Source organism: Bolinopsis microptera, chromosome 11 (genome assembly GCF_026151205.1).
Source record: "Bolinopsis microptera isolate Bmic1 chromosome 11, MBARI_Bmic_1.0, whole genome shotgun sequence".
NCBI lineage: Eukaryota > Metazoa > Ctenophora > Tentaculata > Lobata > Bolinopsidae > Bolinopsis > Bolinopsis microptera.
The window spans coordinates 14,344,548-14,365,414 of record NC_087082.1 but is presented as its reverse complement, the minus strand read 5'-3'; the positions used below and the strand labels follow the sequence as shown (position 1 = coordinate 14,365,414).

Below are 20,867 nucleotides of genomic sequence, written 5' to 3'. Positions count from 1 at the left end.
GGCTATAATAATTATTTATGTTCTGAAGAAGCTAGCTATGATGATCAGTTTTATGAGAGCCAACAGAGCTCATCTGATGTAAGTGGGATACCTATATTCTTCCAATCTAATATTGGAAGCGAGATTGAGACTATACTTTTAGTTGACGAAACAATCAATCAAGCAGTTCTTGATTGCGGAGCCAGTCGTACCGTATGTGGCACAGAATGGTACACTATTTACCTAGACTCACTCCCTGAAAAGGTTAGAGAACAAGTGACTGAATACCCTTCCGACACCATGTTCAGGTTTGGGGTCGGCACTATGAGAGCATCAAAGAGAGTTCTTATCCCAGTGACAATATGCAAACGTGACATCAGATTAGAGGTAGATGTGGTAGCCACGGATATTCCCCTCCTCATATCACTACAGACTATGAAAGCTTTAGGAATGAATATTGATTTTGAGACCGATGAAGCTAAGATTGATGGTAATTCATTCTCCTTAACAACAACAAGTACAGGACATTATGCCTTACCACTAGCAAAAGAGAGAGACCCATCCTATGTCAACAATGTCACTTGTGAGATTATGATTGCCAATGAAGATCATACAGGCGTACTTGAAGCTAAGAAGAAAGCCCTTAAACTTCATAAGCGCTTTGCACATGCAGGTTCAGGGAGAGTAATTAAACTTCTGAAGAATGCAGATATGTCCAATAAAGAAGTTGAGAGAGAGCTGATAGTTTTAGATACCTCTTGTGACTACTGCCTTAAACATAAACGTGCTCATCCAAGACCCACAGTTGCCTTACCTCTTGCATACCAATTCAATGAATTAGTAACCATGGATCTCAAGAAGATAAATGGAACGTGGATCCTTCATTGCTGTGACTATGTAACCCGTTTCTCATCTGCACACGTCCTGATGAGCAAAGACTCAGATGAGGTGATGGAGAAACTTTTTGAATGCTGGATTTCAGTATTCGGGCCACCGGAAAAGATTCTTACAGACAACGGCGGAGAATTTGTCAATGACAAATGGCAGTCAATGTTTGCAGCTTTCAACATACTACACAAAGACACTGCTTCAGAAGCACCATTCCAGAACGGTATTTGCGAACGTCACAATGACTTGATTGGTCACATGACTCAAAAGGTAATGGAGGATGTTAAATGCAAGATTGAAATTGCTCTTATGTGGGCTATACACGCTAAAAATTCTCTTATTAGCGTACTAGGTTTCTCACCGTACCAGTTAGTCTTTGGGAAGAATCCAAACATTCCAGGAAATAGTACCAATAAATTACCAGCAATGTCATCGTACACATCCAGTCAAACTGTTGCAAATCACCTAAACAGCTTGAGAATGTCTAGAGAAGCTTACATCAAAGCAGAGAATGCAGAAAGAGTGGCTCGTGCTATGAGAGGACGAGTTTATGCTGGAACACACCAAAGGTTCTTCAGTGGGGATATTGTATATTACAAGAAGAGAGACTTAAAACAATGGCAAGGACCAGGAAAAGTACTTGGACAAGATGGAGCGCAGGTATTGGTCAAAACAGGAGCCAGAACCTTAATAAAAGTCCATCCTTGTAAGCTAATCTTAAAGCAAACTGCTGAAAAACAGATGAACTCACCAGATCAGACACAAGCAGAAGAAATTGAACAGACTAATAAGAGTCCTGAGAAACAGACAATCCCTGATAACACCGACAGTGATTCTGATGATGATGAACCTAGACCAGTCATTCCTCCATTAGAACAGGTAACAGAAGACACTGCTGCAAGCACAGAGCATAACAACATCGAAGTTGACGCAGAGAAAGAAAATGTGCAAAATGAGACACCAGAAATACAGCCTGAGTCTATGGAGATAGAAGCAACAGTCGAGGAACCAGTCAACACAGATGAATTCTTTGATGCTGAGGATTCCATAGATGAGGAAAAGGACAATGGAATATCTTCCAGACTTAGATCACGCTCATCGACTCAAATGACAAGAGGAGATGTCATCTACATTAAGAACATTGAATTCAACACATGGGTGTCATGCAGCCTAATTGAAAAAGAAGGACTGGCAGGTGAACGATGGAAAGTTGTCAACAATTCAGGTGAACGCTTCATTGTTGACCTAGAATTGGTCGAATGGTTACGAACCAAAGAGATGCCTGCTAAAAATGATGATGCAGGATTATTTGCTGATGCAATTGGAGACGAAAAGATTTGGTTAAACATAGCTAGACCATCATCCAACGAAGAAGAAATTGCAATGGAAAAGGAAATGCAACAATGGCAGAAGTTCGACGTCTACGAAGAAGTTGATAAAAGAAAATTTCCAAATCAAGAAGTGTTATCATGTCGTTGGGTTATAAATCAAAAGGAGAAACCAGAGGGTTTATGCACCAAAGCTCGCCTTGTGATAAGAGGATTCCAGGAGTCCAATCCTCAGGTAGCTGACTCACCTACAGCTGGTAAATGTGTCACAAGAACATTCATCATGCTAGCTAACATGTTTGAGTACAAACTATTGTGCATTGACGTACGTGCTGCCTTTTTGCAGTCCAAGCCTTTGGATAGGTTGATATTGGTTAAACCCCCAAAGGAGAAGAGAACTGATAACAACATGGTTTGGAGACTCAAGAAGCCTGTATATGGCCTGAATGATGCTGCCAGGGCATGGTATATGACGGTGAAAGAAGAGCTTATTCTTTATGGTTGTGTTCAGATGCCACTTGACAAGTCAGTTTTTGTGTACCAACCCAATGAAGAATTCTCGGGTTTCCTAAATGTGCATGTGGACGATTTCTTAGCGGCGGGAAATAAGGACTTCCATGAAAAAGTTTTAAGGAGATTGAAAGAGAAGTTTCAGATTGGAACAGAGGAGTACGGTGACTTCACCTATGTTGGTTGGAACATAAAACAATCTGCTGTATCTAATAATACCGTGACTATTGATCAAATAGATTACCAAGAAACTAAAATTAGCCCTGTAAGTATAAGCTCAGGAAGGAGAAACCAACCTGATTATGAACTGAGCGATCTTGAGAAGACTGAGTTTCAACAACTACTAGGCAAGCTTCAGTGGATAACATCTCAAAGCCGCCCTGACCTACGCTACAAAGTCCTCGAAAGCAGTATGAAAGCAGCAAAGCCTAGAGTTTCTGATTTAATAAATCTAAATGCTATTGTCAAGAAATTAAAGAAGCAAACGGTAACCATAATGCTTCCATCCTTGTCTAAAGACATCTCTCAATTAAAGATCTATGCTTATGCTGATGCTTCGCTTAATATGCTCCCTGGTAGGACATCAAGTGCACGCGGGCACGCTATATTTCTCGTTAGTGGAGACAGTGCAGGAATTTTATCATGGTGCTCAAGAAAGATCAAAAAAGTTACCAAGACCATCAGTTATGCAGAAGCCATGGCTCTTGGTGAATGTTTGGATGAAGCTTATCTGATACGAGAGACTATCATCACCGCTCTATGTCTATCTCAAAATAAGACAAAAGACACTGTTCCTATCATTGGTTTAACAGACAATTTATCTGTAAAAGAGAACATCTACTCTACTAATCCATCTGTTGACTTAAAGATGAGAGTACAAGTTGCATATCTCAGAAAGATTATAGACGATGAGGAGATAAACAAGGTTGTATGGATTCCTGATCCTCAGCAACTAGCTGACTGTCTTACCAAAAGTCCAAAGAATAAAGATCCAGTGGAAAATTTACTGGCTGTTATTCAGACTGGGAAGCTGAATATTCATCCTATTCAACACTAATTCTTCCTGGTTATGCCTGGTCCTATTCTAAACCGGTGTTTTGACTGTTGGCGTGTTGAGTAGAGATGGTGTTGTCTTTCCCAGAAAAAAAAAACTTGAGTTAACCTTCTTATTGGACAGTTGGGCTTGTTTAAGGTGCCCGATGATCTGAAGTGAGTCATCTGGTGTGTATGATGGCTGAAGTGTCTTGCTCTTCTCTCCTGCTGTAAGTTTTCTCTGTGTATGCTTCTGGTGGATGATTCTCTCTACTCTTCTACTCTGCGTTCTTCAAAACTGAATTGGCCATGGACTTTTGTATTGTATTGTAAAAGACATTTATTGTAAGAGATGCTGTGTTTTAATTGGCATTGGTGACTACTTGAGATTTATTTATTATATTTGATGAACTTATAATTTGCGGGGTTTTTTATTCTACTTATTTGATAATATTATGAGAGTGTATTTTTAATAATGCTTTTATATTTGTTAGAGTTTATAGTGAGAGATATTGAGTATCTCATTTTAATATTTTAATCAAGCAAGAATGCTTTGTCTTTCCTCTGGGTGATTTAATCGTTTCTAGTTTTCTAACTTTGTTAGGCGGGATATTGTTAGGCGGGATATTGTCATATATCCTTTTCTCTAGATTTCCTATATTAGGATATATCTTTATGTAACCCCATGTTTTCCTTAAGCATGGTTGTTTTATATGACAGACTCTAGAGACCTACTAGAGCTTACGATCCTTGACGGAGCTTTCTTGGTGAGTTACTTTCACTCCGTCAAGTGTTTATGGGTTTATCCCTTTTACTCTTTATAGAAGTATTGTGAGTTATTCAGATTGACTAAAGGTATTATTTACTATACATTGATATAGATCATTTCAGCTTGGTTATACGATTACTGGGTTTCATTGCTTATTACCTACAAACAGATTACATTTCATGTAAATCGAGACATGTTTAAGTACTAAGTTGGCTTTTTTGTATGTTGCTTCTCTAGATGGTCCTGATATGAAGATATTAGTGTCATCAGCATAAAGTACAAATTTCACCTCACTGTCTGAAAAGCAGTTTACTATATCGTTCATATACAATAGGAAGAGTAACGGCCCTAGAATTGACCCTTGTGGTACTCCAAATTTCACGTCCATTGTTTCTGATGGTACATCGTTATACATAACATACTGCTTTCTGTTAGTCAAATAGCTTTTTAGTAAGGTAAGTGCTGTTCCCCTAATACCGTAGGAATTTAATTTGCATAAAAGAATATCGTGATCAAGGGTGTCGAAGGCTTTGCTCAAGTCAATGAATATCCCTAGGACATGTTTATTGCTTGCCAGAGACTTAGTAACGGAGTCTATAGATTTGTGTAGAGCATGGGTGGTAGAATGGCCTTTTCTAAATCCAAACTGTGAGTCTGTTAGTACACCTTTAGATGTGAAGAAATTATAGAGGCGTTTATAAATTACCTTCTCGAAGATCTTTCCAAATAAAGGTAATATTGATACAGGCCGATAATTTTCAATGCATTCCTTATTGTCTTTCTTGTAAATAGGAATAACTTTACCAGTTTTAAAAATACTTGGGAATGTACCACTTTGTATACATGTGTTGTAAAGCCTAGCCAAGGTACCAGCAATGAGCTTTGCCGGTTTTTTTACAACAACTATAGGTATGTCACTCGCCTTACCATTTTGAAAATCTCTGATCACCTCTATAATTTCTTCTTCATTAGTTTCTTCCAGGTATATGGAGTCAGATACTGAATTAGACATAAACTGAGCAAATGATTCTACTGGTTCCAGAGAAATACTATTGTTTGACAGTACATTTTTATTGAGATTACTTGCAAGAGATGTAAAATATTCACAGAATTTGTTAGCAATTATTCGTCTGCAAGTAACTCTCTGGCCATCTATGACAAAATCGTCCTTACATCTAGACAAATTTTTGCCACGGAGTTCATTTATAATTTCCCAAGTCTTTTTTGAGTTCATGCTGTACTTCTCGAATTTTTGAGTATAGCACATAGCCTTTGCCATCTTTATTGAGCTCTTGAGAAACTTGTCCAATTCCTTGTAGTAGATGTGCTTGTTTGGATCCCCATCAGGTAGTTTTAATGTACAAGTCTTCTTCCATTCGAAATACAACCTAGCTTTCTTGTCGATGGAGTTAATGAGGCCCTGGGTGATCCAAGGGTTGGTTATGCTGTTACGTTTAGTGGTTCTAGGAGTTAGAAGTTTGCAAGACAAATCTATCTTTTCTTGAAATAACTGCACGAAAGAGTCAAATATGTTACAGCTGTGGTGGAACCTATCTATATCGTTTTCTATTTCAAGACAGAGCTTCTCTAAGTTAGCATTACTATAGTCGTAGTGTATAGTAATTTTGTCTGATGAATCAGGTGTTGGCACAGAGTCAGGGGAAAGTTCAATAAGAGTGAATATAGGGTGATGGTGGGAGATCTTGTCAGATATCACACCAGAAATAAGGGATTGATCTACGACATTGGTATGGATATTGTCAATACAGGTCCTGGAACAGCCAGGCATTTGGTGAGTTGGTACTGATATGGTTGGTATGAAGCCGTTGTTGAATATTATTTCTTGGAATTTGTCCTCTGATGGAGATGGGTCGTTCAAAATGTTAACATTGGCGTAACGAAGGGCCCCGCTGTGCAGGGGGGGGGGCGCCAAATCGCCGTTTGAATGTGGGACAATTTCGAAAACTTAACTAAATTACTAACAAAACTGCGCGTTTTGCTCTAGATACACACTTTTTTAGAGATTTTACTGGCGTATCCTCTAAAATCACCTAATTTGTTCAATTTTAGGGAGGGACACCAAAAGGGGAAGGGGACGCCAACAGGGGGGCGCTTTTTCGGCGGGGGCCCCAAGGCAACGTTACGCCACTGCATGTAACAATAAAAATCATGTGTCAGATGGCGAATAATTCCATTGTTTTTTTTGCATTTAGCGATAGCTCAGAGATCTGAACTCTGAAGCAATTAACCATCAAGCTAGTTAAACGTCAATAAGAATGCTAAATTTTTCTCCCTGCAATTTTATAATGATAAAAGAATACAACTTAGTACAACTTAATATAACGAGGTAATGAATCGTAGTGATAACATGACCCATACCCCTTCTATTCAGTACATGTAAATTTGGGGGATATTTATTTCGATCATCTTTAAAAAATCACTCACAGCCCGGCCAAAATTTTGTTTCTTTTACTAAACCTTACTGGCTGTCATCCAGCTCAAAAGGTAAATGCCAAATGGGATATTCATATATGGGTTTTACGATAAATAATAATTTTTAATTGTTTATGTTACCCTTAAGTCTTAACCTCGGCCTGCCACAAAAAAACTAAAACTTCGTTGTTTATTTATGTCAATGTTATTATGTTGAGTTATTTCTAAAATAAAACAAAAGTTAAAAAGTTCGACGTGCGTGCCGCGTGCATAATTATGAAATATTTGCCTGGCAACATGAACACTCAGCGCGCAAAAGATTTTTAGTGCAATGCGCTTCCAGTGGTCCCATCGTGCGCGCATAATTATATCATTCTTTATTCGCATCGATGATAGTAGGGATCGTTGCTGTGCTAATTCGCAAAGCAACGATCTGGAAAGAATGACATTGTGCAATTAATAAAAAACTTTGGCTCTCGTTGCGCTTGCAGTTATATAGCGCGCGGCCGCCTTTAGCTATGTTCATGCTTAATGGACTAGCCCGGCGTGTGCTACTACTACACTTGCTGGCAATTTCGAGAAGAAAGCGGTGTGCACTAGTTCGAATAAATTTAAACGAGTAAAATTAGGAAGTGCACTATGAGGCGCAAAATTCAATTGCTGCGCTTTTATTATGCAGTATTTTGTTGAATGTAGTTTTATTGCTCGGAAAAATACATGTTACATTAAGCAATTAGCCTGAAATTTAAGAATCTGTTAGTTTATACTAGTCTATAAGGATGGTTACTCGGCCGCGCTCTGTTAGCTCTACTAGGGTATCTCTTAGTTCGACATACCACATTCTTGGACCATCGACCAAGCCATAGATGCATTTGAGGAGTTTCCACAATTTTCCAGATACCTTAGCTTCATTTGGTGGTTTAATGTATACTGGTCTTGAGATATCTTTTCCCTGTAGAAAAGCAGCCTGTACATCAATGTGCTGCAGTTTCCAATGCTCTGCTTGCAAAAGAGTAATTGCCAATCTGATTGAGTCCCTACTGCATGTTGGGGAATCTGATCGTATTGCTTGATTTTTCTCCTGATAGCCTAGAGCAACTAACCGTGCCTTGTACACATTCGTGGTATTCTTTATCTTCTTTGTGATTACCCACCGCACACCAATCGTTTTCTGACCTTCATCAGGAACTTCCTCATAGACTTTATTGGTACAAAACTTTTCAAGCTCTGCCTCCTTAGCATCAACAATTGCTTGTTCACATGAATCTGTAACGCTTGTAAACATAACTTCATGTTCCTGCTCCTCTTCTGTATCTTCGTGCCATTCCTCTGTTAACTCAAACCAGTCGACACAATGAGTTTCTTCCTCCCCATCAAGCTGAATGTTCAGGCAGTTTTTGTATTTTCCTCCAGCCTTACCTGCTCTACTAAGGATGTAAGCCTTCTCCCAGACATCCTCTTCTCCCTCTTCAGGGTACTTGGGTTTGTACATCACAGAAGTTTTCGTCTTAGGCAGGTTTTTATTTCCATTACCATTAACACTGGCTGTGCTTACAGGAGCACTAGAAGGAGTATCTATTTCATCAGTTATTTGCGCCTGAGCCAATGGCAAACTGTCATTTTCATCCTGATTTCTTTCTTCTGTTCTTGTCATATTTTTCTCAAAGTCAGATAATTCATCATCGTTCGATTCTGAAGGAGCTTTGACACTGACGGGATCACTTTTGTCCTTCAAATTACCAGTTTCTTCTAATTCAGGGACATATGTTGGCTTAATGTGACAAGGATGTACCTTGATGATTTGAAATCCATGCTTTACAACAAACGTCTGACCATCCCGACCTATGACAACACCTGGTCCATGCCAGGAGTCACTGTTGTTTCTTTTATAGAAAATCTTTTCCCCTGGATCGAGATGAACATCATTACATGTTCTGACCTGGCTTTTCAAAGCTCTCATGATCTTGGAACTATTCTCTGCTCTTATAAACCCCTCTCTGGCAATCCTCATTGCTCTTAGATGATTCTCTACAGTTTCACTACAGACACTACTACTCGATTCCATTGCAGGAAGCTTACTGTCTATCACATTGGGGAAAGATGGATTTCTACCCATAACCAACTGCATGGGTGAATACCCACCCGTCATTTGTAAAGAGTTTTTAGCACTAAGTGCCCAGCTCAAAGCTGTTTTCCACGAACAATTCGAATCTTGCTTTGTCTTTATCATACTTTCAGCTAGAACTTGATGATGGCGTTCAACCATACCATTGCTAAAAGGACTTTCAGCTGCCGATTGTTGTGATTCGATATTGAATCTCTCACACATTTCTACATATTCTGCATTAGAAAACTCCCCTCCATTATCGGCCATAAAACGGCGGGGAGGCCAGAACTGTGCTATCCACCCAGAACAGATTGCCTCTACAATTGTCTCTTTTCGTTTATTTGGAACCAACAATGCAACTGAATATCGTGTAGCACAGTCAATCATGTGCAGAAATGTTACCTCTCCCTGGACCGTTTTCAAGTCCATAGCTACACAATCATTAAACACTGTTCCTCGTGGGAGACCAACTACTGGTCTGGGCTTTGGCTTAGAGTATCTTTGACACACTTCACACTTTTGGCATACATCCTCTAGTACCTCAAGAAATAGTTTAGAGTCAAAACCTGCATTCTTTAGGAGGGTCTTTAGTTTGTACATCGGTGCATGGGCAAACTGTCTGTGGAGTTTAAGTGCCTTTTTCGCCATAAGCTTTTTGTTGTTCCCACCAAAAGTTTCATCTGTAACTGTGAGAAATACTTTCACACTGGAGTCCACAAGACTCCTCTTTTTGTTACAGATAGGCACACAATAGTGTCCAGATTTGCACTCCAAAAGGGGTATTTTCTCTCCATTGAATTCGAGAGTATCTTCAAGAAAGTTAAGGATTGCACCAACCTTTTTTAATGCAGGCTTGCTCAGCAGAAGAGGAATATCACATTTGACAACATTTGCCTCAATCAAGATTCTTTTGCTTCCGATTCTTCCAGGAATTTTAATGAGCTTATTTGACACAACTGACTTACCATCTCCAAACGTGAAAGGTGTCTGGCAGCTAGTTGAAGACATCATGATCTCTCTCTCAGCATCATCAAGTGTTTCTATGTACTGGCTGACCCAATTCTCGCCAACGACAGATTTTGTACAACCTGAATCGATAACTGCACAAGAAAGAGTCTCAAAAACTAGTGAATTCACTTCACTGTTTTGCTGGTAAAGCACAGACTCTGGATCAGCCACTGTAGTAAGCAATGTTATGTATGTACGTGACAATGAGTCATCTACTTCCATCTCAGCAGGTTGACCTTGAACCAAGAAATTTCTCGATGTCCCTTGTTCAGATCTCCAATTTGGGTTTGGTGCTGCTTGATTAGTACACTCTCTTGAGTAGTGACCATTCTTCCCACAGTTGAAGCAATTGATCTGAGATCTGGGCCTCTTACCTCTCACATACGGATTCCCCTGATTTCTAAGAGTTCCCCTACTCCTCATGGGACCTCCTCTATCTTGTCCTCTACTCCGTCTGTAACCATGGGAGGTAAAATTACATGACTCTTCTGGTTCAGTCTTGATACAAGACCCTGTCACTTGGTCAAGTCCTGATCTGTTCACATGTACAGAAAAAATCTTTGATATCGTTGAGATCATTTCTGCATATGTAAACGCTTTAACCGTTGCCAGTGCAAGATCCACTTTTTCACTTGACAGATTTGCACTGTTTAGAACTCTATATGCTAGTATTGCATCTGGCAGTTCCATCTTGTGTTTCCTCAGGTCTTCATACAACTTAGCGAATTCAGAAATAAATGCCTGAAGATTCATACCCTCTTGACGTTCAAACTTTTCAAATCGACAATATGCTCGATATGCCATGTGAGATGATTCCTCCTGGTATATACTGTCCAGGCGTTTTATAACTTTGTCCAACCCGTCATCAGCAGTTAAGACGTCTATTCCTAACGATCTCACATGGTTCTTCACCGGTCCCTCAGACAATTCCAAAAGGAATGCAGTTGCCCGACGCTTCTTTTCGTAGGATGTGAAAGTATTCCATAGGTCAATATCCAACCGCCAGTCTTCATAATTCTGACCTTCCTTGTATGCCGGTGGGGCCTTTTGTGGTCCAACAGCTTTCCTTTCTACCACCTTATCTTCACCTGTCATTTTTGAACCGCTGCCTGCTACCAATGTTAAATCAGAGAAGCAATGACACACGTTGATAAGTCAGGAAAGAAGTCAATAGATATACAAAGACCCCACGGCTAACAGAGACATCATATATATAACATACTCCTGAAATATAGGGAGTTAACTCACATTCAAATATAGATACAAACATATAAAATATAATAGGAGAATATCAAGTTCACACGCTCAACCTGTCATTCTGCCTAATCTCTATTCATGTTAATGAACATGATAGCCTGAGGTCCCCAGGTAATAAGGTTGGCTGCAAAATATTATTGTTTTAGATTCATGAGAAACTTAAATTACTAAAAAATTGAAAAGTTCTTAATAATTGTTATTTTACGTAGTTTTTTTGAGACACATCTCTTCCACCACTGGAATTGTACTTTACTGCAAGGTTTGACAGGACCATATGAAGGTGCTAGCCCATGGAGCAGTTTTAAAGTTAACAGGAGTATTTTAAATTCTATACGTTCTTGTACCTTGAGGCAATGAAGTTCTTTTATGTAGGGATCAACTTCTTCTCTCTTCTTTAGACCTTTAACTTAACGGCATGCTCTGTTTTGCAGAGATTGTAGCTGTTTCAAACAGAATGATTAGCTCCAAAGTAAAGTGCATTACAGTAGTCAAGGGAACTGATGATAAAAGATTGCACGATGATTTATTGTGGCACAACAACTTGAAATGCACAGGTGTGTCACAAAATCACTTCAGGACACAAGAGAACCTAAAAAGCAATCCATAATTAGATGCAGTAAAAATAGCAGAATTAGATATAAATTTGGAGCCAGTTCTTTAAACTGGCTTACTTATACTACTTAAAGGGTGTTCAAGGGTTTTCTATTGAATTTATATTGAATTTTATATAGGGTAATTGTTATATTATGTGTATATTGTTTGAATAATTCCTTCTCTCTATCCATAATTAGATTCTAAACCAGGAGGTGACCGGGATTCCCGGTACCGGGAATCCCGGTACCGGGATTGGCAATTTTGAGCTATCCCGGTCCCGGTCCCAGTCCCGGTAAACCGGGTCAAGTCACATTTTTCATCCCGGTCGCGGTCGCGGTCCCGGTCAAGGCACATTTTGTATCCCGGTCCCGGTCCTGGTCCCGGTCAGGCCTAAAATCATGTCCTGGTCACCTCCTGTTCTAAACACATTTTAAAGATTAAGGAGTTACATGCACTTTTCAGTAGAAACATTTACAAATTAAAGATTGAAAGAGTCAGTAGATAATAATAATAATAATAATAAATACAACATTAATTATAAACCGCCTTATAGCTAAGATTATGTTTGCGTTTCATTGCTCAACAGCTGTTCGAAGGATCAAATTTAAGAGAAAGCCTTATAGCTAAATCATATAACTCGATATAATTTAATCCTGGAGATAAACTCCAGTGCTTTCTAAAGCGGCTCTTACATTAACTGAGCTTAGTTTAATTGAAAATTAGACATGACAAGTTCATTTTACCTATGTAAATGCAAAATCAATCAAATGCTAGAGAAAAGAAGTATGTTTTAAGTTTGGTCTTGAAAGATGTAACTGACTCAGCTGATCTTATGTCGTATGGCAAGGAATTAAATACTTTAACTGCACAGTGACTAAAAGCTTTCTCTGTGTTTACATAGTTAGGAGAGGGCGGAAAACTAAGGTAAAAATAATCATTGTCAAGACGTACATTTTTAAAACTTTGCTATAAAAAACTATTTGGGAGTATCACAAGCATGCTCGAAAAGAAACGTTTTTAGATACACTTTAAAAGAGTCCAAGGCCATGCAGTTCTTAATTTCAAGAGGCTGCTCATTCCATAATTTAGGGCCAACTTTCTGAAACGATCTCTCTCCATGATACTGTGTATGTACTCTAGGTTCAGTCAAGTGATTTCACAACAGTGATTTCTCTACGGCAGTGGCGTAACGTTGCCTGTTGGCACCCCCCCCGCCGAAAAAGCGCCCCCCTGTTGGCGCCTCCTCCCCTTTTGGTGCCCCTCCCTAAAATTGAACAAATTAGGTGATTTTAGAGGATACTCCTGTAAAATCTCTAAAAAAGTGTTTATCTAGAGCAAAACGCACAGTTTTGCTAGTACTTAGGTTAAGTTTTCGAAATTGTCCCACATTCAAACGACGATTTGGCGCCCCCCTAAGACGGCGCCCCCGTGCACAGCGGGGTCAGCGGGGCCCTTCGTTACGCCACTGCTCTACGGGGGACAGAGGTGCGAGAAAGAATTTTGTTGATATAAATAGTTTGGATTTGAATTTGGAGCCACAAGGTCAAGGTTAATATTCAAATGTTTCTCCCAATATTTGAGATAGGGAATATATATATTTTTTAATAGTAAGATTATTCAAACAATATACACATAATATAACAATTACCCTAAATAAAAATTCAATATAAATTCAATAGAAAACTAAATAAACACCCTTTAAGTAGTATAAGTAAGCCAGTTTAAAGAACTGGCTCCAAATTTATATCTAATTCTGCTATTTTTACTGCACTACGACTTTTTAACCCTCTCTCTCCTCTAAGAGCTATGACTGTTGTTCTCAAAAGGTCAAATCTTACTCTCTTCCTAATAAATGTCATTGCCTCACTATATCGTTGGCCTGATTTCCTAGAAAGTTTATCCGCTAATTTCTTGAAGAACTTATAAGCTTCCCTTCCCATACTCCCAGTGGTTGATAGGACTATCGGTGTAAACGTCCCATGTTCCACTTCTACAATCCTTTTATTGTATAAAGGGATATATATATAGGGAATATATATTGATTTTTTGAAGGCTTGTTTTTATATAGGGTCATTTTGACAATTATGTGTATATAGTTTGAACAATTTTATTATTTTAAAGTAGATAAGATGATTATAATGTTGTCACATCTGTAGAATATTGTACCTCCCAAAAAATAATTATCGTTCATGCTCAAAGAATTATAAATACTCCTACTCTTATACTTTTCCAGCTAAGTATTAAAACTCAGAATGCTTTCTGAATTTTTGACCTCAGAAGGGAGCTAGTTCCATTAAGTTCCAGTAAGGAGTTGCTGGCTCTGGATCCGGAAAAAAGGACTCCAAAGCATATTTTTCAAGATTTACACCTCTATCTCTTATTTGTATGAGGGTGTAGTCTTTTATAGTTTCTGATGGAGGGTAGTGATATCTAGGAAAAATAATGTTCCTAGCCGAATTTTAAATTTATCACCAGTCAAAGGTCAGTACTTGTTGCATGATCGATTTTTAATCACACGCCCTGAAAATTGAGTCTAAACATCTATCTCCTCTCACATTTTATGAGCAACCACCCTGAAGCTTTTAGAATATGTTCTAGCGATCATTGAGAAAAGTTTTCTGGACCAGAGTTTTGTGATCTAAGGCTAATCTCCCAATAATCCGAAAATCCCAATATTCAAATCCCAATCCCAATCACAATCACAATCACAATCATAATCCCAATCCCAATCCCAATATCACATTGTAGGGGGATTGGGAGATTGGAATATTGGGATATTGGGATATTGGATTGTGACAATGTGATATTGGGATTGTGATTGTGACAAAGACTTATCTAGTCTTTGTCACAATCACAATCCCAATATCACATTGTCACAATCCAATATCCCAATATCCCAATATTCCAATCTCCCAATCCCCCTATCCCCCTATCCCTATCCCTATCCCTATCTCTATCCCTATCAAAATCATAATCACAATCCCAATATTCCAATCCCTATCGGGCAGCTGGTCAGCCGGCACAATGTCACTCCTCTTAAACGACATTGTTAGGTAATAAACGACATTATAATCTCTTAGTGACAATATTACAAGATAAACGACATTATATTCTGTTAATGAAAATATTACAAGATAAACGACATTATATTCTGTTAATGACAATATTGCAAGATAAACGACATTATATTCTGTTAATGACAATATTAGAAGATAAACGACATTATATTCTGTTAATGACAATATTACGAGATAAACGACATTGTAATCTCTTATCAAAATGTAAACGACATTATTGCCAAAAGTGACGATATTCGTGGGAATTGCGCCGGCTGACCAGCTGCCCCTATCCCAATCCCAATCCCCCAATCCCTATCCCTATCTCTATCCCTATCCCCTAATCCATATCCCAATCACAATATCCCAATCCCAATCACAATCACAATCACAATCTCAATCTCCCAATCCCCTAATCCCCTAATCCCTATCCCTATCTCTATTCCGATTCTAATCGTCTCTTTAGAGAGAACAATAAAGTTCTACATTTTAACATTTTATTTAAATGATATGATATTCGGAGTTGAACATCTAACGGTGCCATATATCTAACAAATTAATTATACAATGTCTCTTCTTAGCAAGGTATCAGATAATGAGAGGTGGTGGTTTCCATAACAGGTACTGTTAAATAATTGAATTAATGAATATTAAAAAGATCATGACAAATTGAGTGTTCAGTATTCAAGCTGTTATAGCTGTAGATTTGTTTAAAGTTGCTAAACAAATTTTTTCTAAAAACGTTTTAGACTCGTTTAATTACACATTACTTTAAATTTGGTAAAGTGAAAGTTTTAAATATTGTGATGGAAGTAAAATACAAATTTCAGTTTGCGTGGTAAGGGTCCAAGTAGTTTAACACGACCAGTAGACAAGACCAACCAACAATCCTCCAACAACAATGAGAATGATAGAAACAACAAAAATAGGTTAGAATATACATTTCTACTTTTAAACGTTGAACATCTTATTGACTTCTAAACATTTATGCTCATTGCAGCTCAATGCCTGCTTTTGGTCTTGGTATTGAAAACTCCACCGAATAACACTTTGTGCGTATCCAAGATAAATGAAAGGTTACGTTACTGTAAAGGACTCAAAGGGTCAGAGTTTCTAAGTTGCATGTTGTTTTGACAGGATAATTAAAAGTATTGCCATTGAAAATTATTTATTGAAAGTCACTATTTCAGGTTTCCGCCTTCATCAATCTCTCCAAAGAAAGTAAGTTAACATTTTTAATTGATATAATGTTAATGGTTATTATCGTTAGTGTTTGTTTGTTTTTGTTTAAAACCGTATTCAAGTACTTTTCTTGGATGTTTAGATTAAACACTGCTGAGTATAAGTCTTATCTTAAAAATGCCCGGCAAAATTCAGAATTTGGCCGCCAAATTTTTTTAAAGGCCTAACTCAAAATTCTGTCCGAAAACTTAAGGTCGAAATGCGATTCTACGTTGATTCTGAAAATTTCATGTAAAAATATTGAAACCCTATTGAGTTCTATTGTTTTGAGCGAAGTCAGTTTTGCAAATATCGCAAACTGAGATATGGGCAATTTTGTTCATTTTTTGCGATTATTTGAACACAGAATCCACAGTTAGGTAGATACTGAGCTGATAATCATAGATAATGTGTAGTATAGACTTACCTTCCATATAAAGTTAGTTTCATTCAAAAATATTGATATTTGACCAATTTATGGGCCAAAATCGATCAAAATTGGTGCGTATGCCCAAATATGGTCATATTGTTTTTGGCTCATAACTCAGCCATTTTTGTCCAATCTTGAGCACCTAAAATCTGGGTTTAAGGCATGTTAGGGGTATTTGGCTAAATTGGGCCTAATTTGGACAAAATATGGGTGTGGCTGCCCCGCGGGCACCGTTTGGCGGTTGGGGTCCGGGACCCCCTCAAAAGTTCGGTCACTGGTCCTAGTTTGTTGATCTCGAAAACAAGTTTCACAAAAAAATCAGGGTGAACCCCCCCCCCCTTTTTTTTTTGAGAGTAAGCACTTTCGAAAAAAATATAATAAGATAATGCAGGTCAAAGATATTATTCAAATAAAGATTTCTTTTACATAAATCATGCACAATCAGCGAGAATAGATTGCTTTGGGGTCTTCCTCTTCTCCCTGGTAAGTCCAGTGTATTGATGGCAAAAATGAGGGAAGAAAACGCTGGTCCGTCAATAGGACCCCGCAAAACATGTCCTAACATTCTCCACCGACTACGGGCCACTTTTTCTGACAATGGTTCAGCATTGCAGCGTTTATACAAGTTTTTGTTGGAGATGACTCCTGGGTACTTTATATTCAAAATAGTGCGAAGATGTCTGCGGTGAACAACATCTAGTTTTTCAAGGAATATTTTGGGGACGGCCCAACAGGATGAATTGTACATAAGAACCGATACGACTAAAGCATTATACAGTATTAGACGTTTGTTTAGGGGCAGTTTATCACTCCAGGCCTTCTTGTAATTGTTAAAGGCAGCATATCCCAGGTTTATGCGACGCTGAATATCAGCTTTGCTACACAAGACGGACCCTAGAGTGATACTTTTCCTCCATGCTTCATTCCCCGACACTAATTTTCCATCACTGTCGACTTCACCCGTACTAGCTAAATAAACATGAGTGAAGTCCGTTTTGTCTTCATTGACAAAGAGGTTCCATTTCTCGAGTATAGCTGTTGCCTGGGGCAAAATAGCTCTCAAGTTGTCTTCCTCTTCATCATTGAAGTCAACATCATCAGCATATTCAGTGTCAAGTGGAAGGCCAGCAAATTTAGTAATCGGGGGGATCGGCCTATCTAAACTGATTGTTATAGTCCATCTAAGTTCATTCAAAGCACCAGCCAAGACAAGGGTGAACAGACAGCCGGATAGACAGTCACCTTGGAAAGCTCCAAGGAGACTTAAAAACTCAGCTGAAAGAACTCCATTTACCTTCACCCGTAGCTTTGTGTTGGACAACAACAACCGGACAATCCTCAGCTCATCCTCAGTACAGCCACACAGTTTCAGAAGTTCAAGAATCGTAGTGCGTTTGATCGTGTCAAACGTACTAGACATATCAATGCCCATGCGATGATACTCCCATTTCTTCCTTTGGACAACTGACAGTAGAACTCGCTGACACCAAACAATATCAGCACAAGAACGAGCGCGTTTATATGCACACTGCCATGGACCAGTGAAGGCGTTCACTTTTTCTTCTATCCTTTTAAGAGTAGCCATAGACAGAATTTTTCTGGCTGCATTGGACAAGGTGAGTGGACGTAAATTCTTCAGAGGACCAATAGGTTTTTTAGGCTTCTGTAAGGGTGTTATAGTAGCCTCTCCAATGGAAATGGGAAAAGTATGTGTCTCGAAACAACTGTTTATGATTCCAGCATAATGTTCATGGACTGTACTATTGGGGGGAATGCAACGTCAATTAATGTCAGTATTCCATAAAAACCCCAAACTGACATTGACATTAATTGACATTAATTGACATTAATTGACATTAATTGACATTAATTGACATTAATATGTCTTGAAATTTGAGATTATCATTATTCGATAAATATTCAAGATATTCAAGATATTCACGTCTATGTAAGTTAGACCGGTTCAAAAAAACAAAATGTCCTTGAATAATTATGAGTATGTTCTTATCTGTTGATCCTTAGGTTCAAAGACCACCGAAAAAAATTTCAGCTTCCAACTCTTCCACCTTCGGTCCCCACCGGCCACGCCCATATTTTATTGGTTTCTTATACTCGTAAAATATCTAGAATCGGCTTTTTTAGTATGAAGGAGTAATGTTAGCTGTTTAAGATTCAATTTTCAAGTATAAATGTCATGAAGGCATTTCGTTTAATGTGGGTTTTAAGTTCTGATGATGTTGAGAACCACGCCCTTGGATGGCCACGCCCATTTAAGAAAATTAAATTTCGGGAAACCGTATTATTTTAGTTTTATTGTTTAATGATCTGAATTTTTTTCACATTTCACATTTCCATATGTGATAGTAGTGAATAAATTGATGATATAAACGTTCTAAAGTGCTAAAAATATGGTAGAACTACATAATCTCTGGTCGAAAAATATCGTGTCAATTAATGTCAGTATTCCAAAATTTTGCAAAACTGACATTGACATTAATTGACATTAATTGACATTAATTGACATTAATTGACATTAATTGACGTTGCATTCCCCCCGTACTATTAGAGTACTTAATTAGCTCGTTGGGTATTCCATCGGGACCATTTGCCCTCCCATTTTTCAAGCTAGAGGTGGCTGCATGTATTTCAACTCCAGTAAAAGGGACATTGAGAGCACGTGGTAGACCCTCAAAAGGCTCGAGAGGTTGCTCATTGCGAGTCAGCTGTTTTTCGAGATAGTCTCTAACAACAGAAGCTTTCATGTCGTCAGATGCAATCAAACAGCCATTTTCATCATGAACACCAATCGAGTTATTAGGTGGTTTACTTTTCTGAAGATGTCTTACTGCTTCAAACATTTTCCTTGAATCGTTTGTGTTAGTAATATCACTATAGGTCTGATCAGCTTGAGCAGACCTCACTTCAACTAATCTTTTCTGGATACTATTAGTGAGGTGGTTGATGGATGACCTCAATGTAGTTCGATCAAGAGATTGATTATTGTTAAGTAGCTGTCGGAGATCGTGACGCTTTTCAACAAGCTCTTTGAGAGTGTCATCACTGCTGTGATGTTTCAAGCGAGCTTTAGGTTTTGGGCCGATGGAAACATTGGCAGCATCACGAATATGAGACATAAGATTTTGAAGGTCGGCAAAAATATATATTAAAACTTTATTAATTTTATTGAAACAAATTTATAAAACCATATTATCCTAACAACACACGAACACAGTATAATATTATGCCCTTACATGCCCTATATCTTACAATTAAGGCCAGCCCATATTACCTCTTGAAATAAAGTCCTAAAACTAATGTGGCTGTGGCAACACTAATACAGATAACACATGCAAAATGTACATACCTGAAACTCTTATCTAGTCAGCTCTCGGCCACACTAATACACATGTAAAATGTACATACCTGAAATTCTTATCTAATCGGCTCTCGGTCTAACTGAAGAAGTTGTTATCAGTTCAAAATCCCATCTACACACAAACATTAAAAAACATTGGTTTTATTCTGACAAATGTTACTATTGTCATTATGGTAACGGAAATATTTGGATCTGTCTCCCTAAGTCAAATGAAAGAAACTTAAACTTTTAAAATGTTGTCAATGACGACTTGGGGAGTATAGAAGCATAAATGGCTACTACTAAAAATTGACTCTTCGACTGAAAACTGAAACTTCTTGCTTAATCCTGGACCAGGCAAAAGTCCTGCTCACATTGGGACGTCCGCTCGGTTTCTCGATGTAATCCGACTTATATGGTCCTAAATAACACTAATTACTCGGGTACACTTTTTCACCAGTGAGCCAGTGGGGCATTTCTCGGAATCACGCCCTTTTTGATCGCACCCATATCGCGACCCCCACTATAAATTATCTCGGCTTCTGATTGAGATACAGACCTCAGGCATGAACCAAAATGTGCCTAAGATGCATGTTTATATTAGTGCTATGAAGATACTTAAGGCCTAAGAGACTTAGTTTTTGAGAAATCGCCAAAAATCCGATTTTACTATATAACAGCCTCGCAAGTAACAATTATTACACTTATTTCAAGATATCTCAGCTTCCGATTGGAGCTAAGCGCTCATCTTGGGTATCAAAATGGTCAGAATCATCATATTAAGTAGGGTAGAGCATGGTTTTAAATTCTTGAGACTTCAGGTTGTTGAGTTATTAGGTCAGATCCCATTTTTATGCTCTCGCGAGTAGCGATTGATGCACTTATTTCAAGATATCTCAG

General features: G+C 38.3%; 3 protein-coding genes across 3 annotated transcripts in view; 1 reads left to right on the top strand and 2 right to left on the bottom strand.

The window, feature by feature from the left end:
* Nucleotides 1-20,867, bottom strand: part of LOC134823488 (double-strand-break repair protein rad21 homolog A-like) — a 901,854-nt gene that overhangs the window by 481,527 nt on the left and 399,460 nt on the right. The window lies entirely within an intron of this gene.
* The window catches only part of LOC134823487 (gamma-tubulin complex component 3-like), a 158,111-nt gene that overhangs the window by 77,157 nt on the left and 60,087 nt on the right, over nt 1-20,867 (bottom strand). The gene's annotated exons all lie outside the window — the stretch shown is intronic.
* Nucleotides 15,547-20,867, top strand: part of LOC134823091 (tudor domain-containing protein 1-like) — a 51,959-nt gene continuing 46,638 nt past the window's right edge. The window contains exons 1-3 of the mRNA XM_063834440.1: nt 15,547-15,582; nt 15,792-15,890; nt 16,152-16,182. Coding sequence (XP_063690510.1) covers nt 15,557-15,582; nt 15,792-15,890; nt 16,152-16,182 — 156 coding nt within the window. The 5' untranslated portion in view covers nt 15,547-15,556. The remainder of the gene's footprint in view (nt 15,583-15,791; nt 15,891-16,151; nt 16,183-20,867) is intronic.